At 48.5% G+C, this 3,188-nt stretch overlaps 1 protein-coding gene across 1 annotated transcript; it reads left to right on the top strand.

Moving 5' to 3' along the window:
- The first annotated feature begins 731 nt into the window (after positions 1–731).
- Positions 732–1,946, top strand: LOC121047703. The gene has a single exon (XM_040503165.2). The coding sequence runs from the start codon at positions 837–839 to the stop codon at positions 1,851–1,853; it is 1,017 nt and encodes a 338-aa protein (XP_040359099.2). The 5' UTR covers positions 732–836; the 3' UTR covers positions 1,854–1,946.
- Positions 1,947–3,188: the final 1,242 nt, after the last annotated feature.

The following is a 3,188-nucleotide window of genomic DNA, read 5'->3' as shown; positions in this document are numbered from 1 at the left end:
GTCGAGTGAAGCTGGCTGTTCGGGTGACTTGGAAGTCCAGGTGCAGTCGGCGAGCTTTGAAGTCTCGAGATCTGACGTGCTGGCGAGTTCTTCAGAAAATGATTCGTCGGAAGACGATTCGTCGGAAGACGATACGAGCGATGAGTACCAGTCAGAGGAAAGCGCTGACCATAACTCGGAGCCACCAAACGGCAGCGCGAATCCGAACGCTGTCACTACGTCGTCATCCCAGCCGCATGAACTCTCGGCATGCGACGAGCTCGCAAGTATTGCTGGGAAGCACAACATGAGCCACGTATGTCTGAACGATGTTCTTGCCTTTTGTCGGCGTCGAGGCATTGCCGGACTACCCAAAGACGCGCGGACTGTGTTGTGCACAGAACGGAAGTCCCGACTAGAGCAATGTGACAAGTTTGTGCATTTCGGCTTAGAAGAAGGCATCCGTCAGTCATTGCAAGGCTGCCCCATTCCTAAGGAGATTAAGCTCCAAGGGAACATTGACGGTCTGCCCCTGTTCAAAAGCTCACAGGTGAGCTTCTGGCCCTTATTATGCCGGATAACGAATTTGACCCCTCTGCCGTCACCTTTTATGGTCAGTTTATACTGCGGCACAGGAAAGACCCCCAAATCTGGAGCAGTACCTGTATGCATTCCTTGAAGAAGCCCGCAAGCTCACAGTGCATGGCATGGTCTTCAAGGGGAGCCACATCACTGTCAGCATCACGGCCATGGTGTGCGACGCACCCGCAAGAAGCTTTATCAAGCAAATAGTTGGGCACACTGGCTATCACGCCTGCGAACGGTGCAGTCAGAGGGGCCTGCATCTCGAGGGTCGAATGACATTTCCTGATTTGCACTCACCACAACGCACCAACGAGTCGTTCCGGTCTCAGGAAGACGAGCACCATCACACGGGAACGTCGCCATTTGAATCTTTAGATGTCGACATGGTGTCATGGTTTCCTACGGAGTACATGCATCTCGTCTGTCTTGGCGTTATGCGGCGCCTTCTGAGAAACTGGGTTAGCCAAGGGTTCGGGAGACGCCTAAGTCGACAGCAGCGTGAAAATTTGAATGATTTACTTCGAAGTTGCAGTAAGCGTTTCCCCAGCAACTTTCAAAGGAAGCCAAGAGGCACTGAGGAACTTGACCGGTGGAAGGCCACAGAGTTTCGAAGCTTCCTCTTGTATGTGGGACCTGTGGTTTTGAAGCATGTGTTGCCAAACGATCAGTACCGTCACTTTTTAATGCTGCATGTGGCAGTGAGAATTCTTGTATCTCCTGCACATTACGAGGTTTATAACGGATTTGCCACGGACCTTCTTAGGTACTTTGTGCAGGAGTTTGGCACCTTGTATGGGGCCAAGCAGCTCGTTTACAACGTGCACACGCTCAGCCATCTGGCTGAGCAGTGTTTGGACCATGGCCCTCTTGACAGTTTTAGTGCGTTTCCTTTTGAAAGTTTCCTGGGTAAGGTTAAGAAAATGCTACGTTCAACAAGCAAGCCTTTAGCGCAGATCAGCAGACGAATGTCTGAAGTCAGACATTTGTATCAACCTGAGATTTCGGAACCGAAACGCATTGTCAAAGCAGGTCAGTGCTTCATGCTGAACGAGTCTGCAGTTGTCGTCTTGAAGCTCCTTGAAGACAGGTTCAAGGCAAGCATTCTGCCAAACATGACAGATTTTTTTGAACTGCCGATCAAGTCGTCCGCCATCGGCATCTGGCAGTGCGATTCCCTCACGCACGTGACTAAAATGTACAACCTTTCCGAACTTGACACTGCTGTTCAATACCTCAGACTGGACTACAAAAGCAGACATGTCATCCTTCCACTTCTACATCTGCTGTAGGCCTTTAACATAGCTTTTGTAGCTTCTTTGAGGCCCTCGTATGATTTCCAACCTCTGCAGGCTGCATTCTGAAAGGCCTCTGGCAATTGAACTGTGCGCTAGTGTCAGCAGTTAAGCTTACAGTTATGTTTTGTGGGCAACAAAATTGCCGGATGTTGATCAGGACTCTTTTGAGCTGACTGAGAGCGTTCCCAAATGCTGTGTGGAAGGCCTCAAGCAGATGAGCTGTGCATTGCTGCTGGCATTCGAGCTGACAGTGCGGTGTTGTGTGCAACAATGCTGCCAGGCGTCCGTCAGAGCTCTTCTGAACTGTGCAAGGAATCTTCCAAGTGCAGCATGCAAGGTGCCAACCCTTCAAACTGTGCGTTTCTGCGAGCATTTGAACTGACAGTGGAGTGTTGTGTGCAGCAGTGCTACCAATCGTCACTCAAGGTCCTTTCAAGCTGTTCATGAAGCCTGCCAAGCCCATTGTACAGGGCATCAAGCAGGCGACCTGCGAGTGGTTGCCAGTGTTTGAGCTGGCGGTGAAGTGTCATGTGCAGCGGCACTGTCAGGCATCAGTCGACTCTTGGAGCATCTCCAGGTGTATTTTGTGCCCTGTGTGAACTTCTATACTCCGTCTCGCCCTAAGCTGGACTAAGCGGTGAAGCTACAGGCCAAGGGGGCCAATCACAAGCCCGTTGGATGGTGCTAATCCTGCATGTGCTGTTAGGCTAGTTTGTTCCTTAGTTTAAGTTCAACTTAAGTCTTGTACTGTGGCTTGGAATTCGATTAGATTTGACATGACACATAGAAAAAGGCACAAAAGCGACCTATTCATATTATTTATGATGAGTACTTTGGAAGCCTATGTACTTACGAGTATAAATACATCCTTAAAATACTTTCCCTGCAGAACCTATAAAAAAGAATTGCTTACAATGCATTATTTTTATGTAGAACCATTCATGGCCTTCTGGATGGTGATTTTGCATAATTTCTTAATTTTCATGCATTGCCTTCTGATTTTAGGGGCCGTTATGTGTTTTACTTTCTACTCATGTGAAATTGTCTCCGGTTGTTCAAATGCAAATTTGTGTTAACAGATTATCCCCTGCTACTGATGTGCTTTCTGATCTCGTTATATTCATGCAAAGTGGTGCGCTATGCTAGTTCGTACAAGTGAAGCATGATTAAACAGGTGTGACGGACAAGGGCAAGGCATGTTTGTGTTCTGTCCTTCGTCATTGTCCGTCACGCCTGTTTGATCACGTTTCATTGTATTCAAACGTGGAATGGACCTGGATCTTTTCATTACTTTATTAATCCTTAAGGGCCCTCTGTTGAGGGCATGGC

The sequence above is a fragment of the Ixodes scapularis genome, unplaced genomic scaffold (genome assembly GCF_016920785.2).
Source record: "Ixodes scapularis isolate PalLabHiFi unplaced genomic scaffold, ASM1692078v2 PGA_scaffold6__148_contigs__length_123643588, whole genome shotgun sequence".
In the NCBI taxonomy this organism is placed as follows: Eukaryota; Metazoa; Arthropoda; class Arachnida; order Ixodida; family Ixodidae; genus Ixodes; species Ixodes scapularis.
Note: the sequence above shows the minus strand (reverse complement) of the source record. Positions and strands in the feature narration are given on the sequence as shown.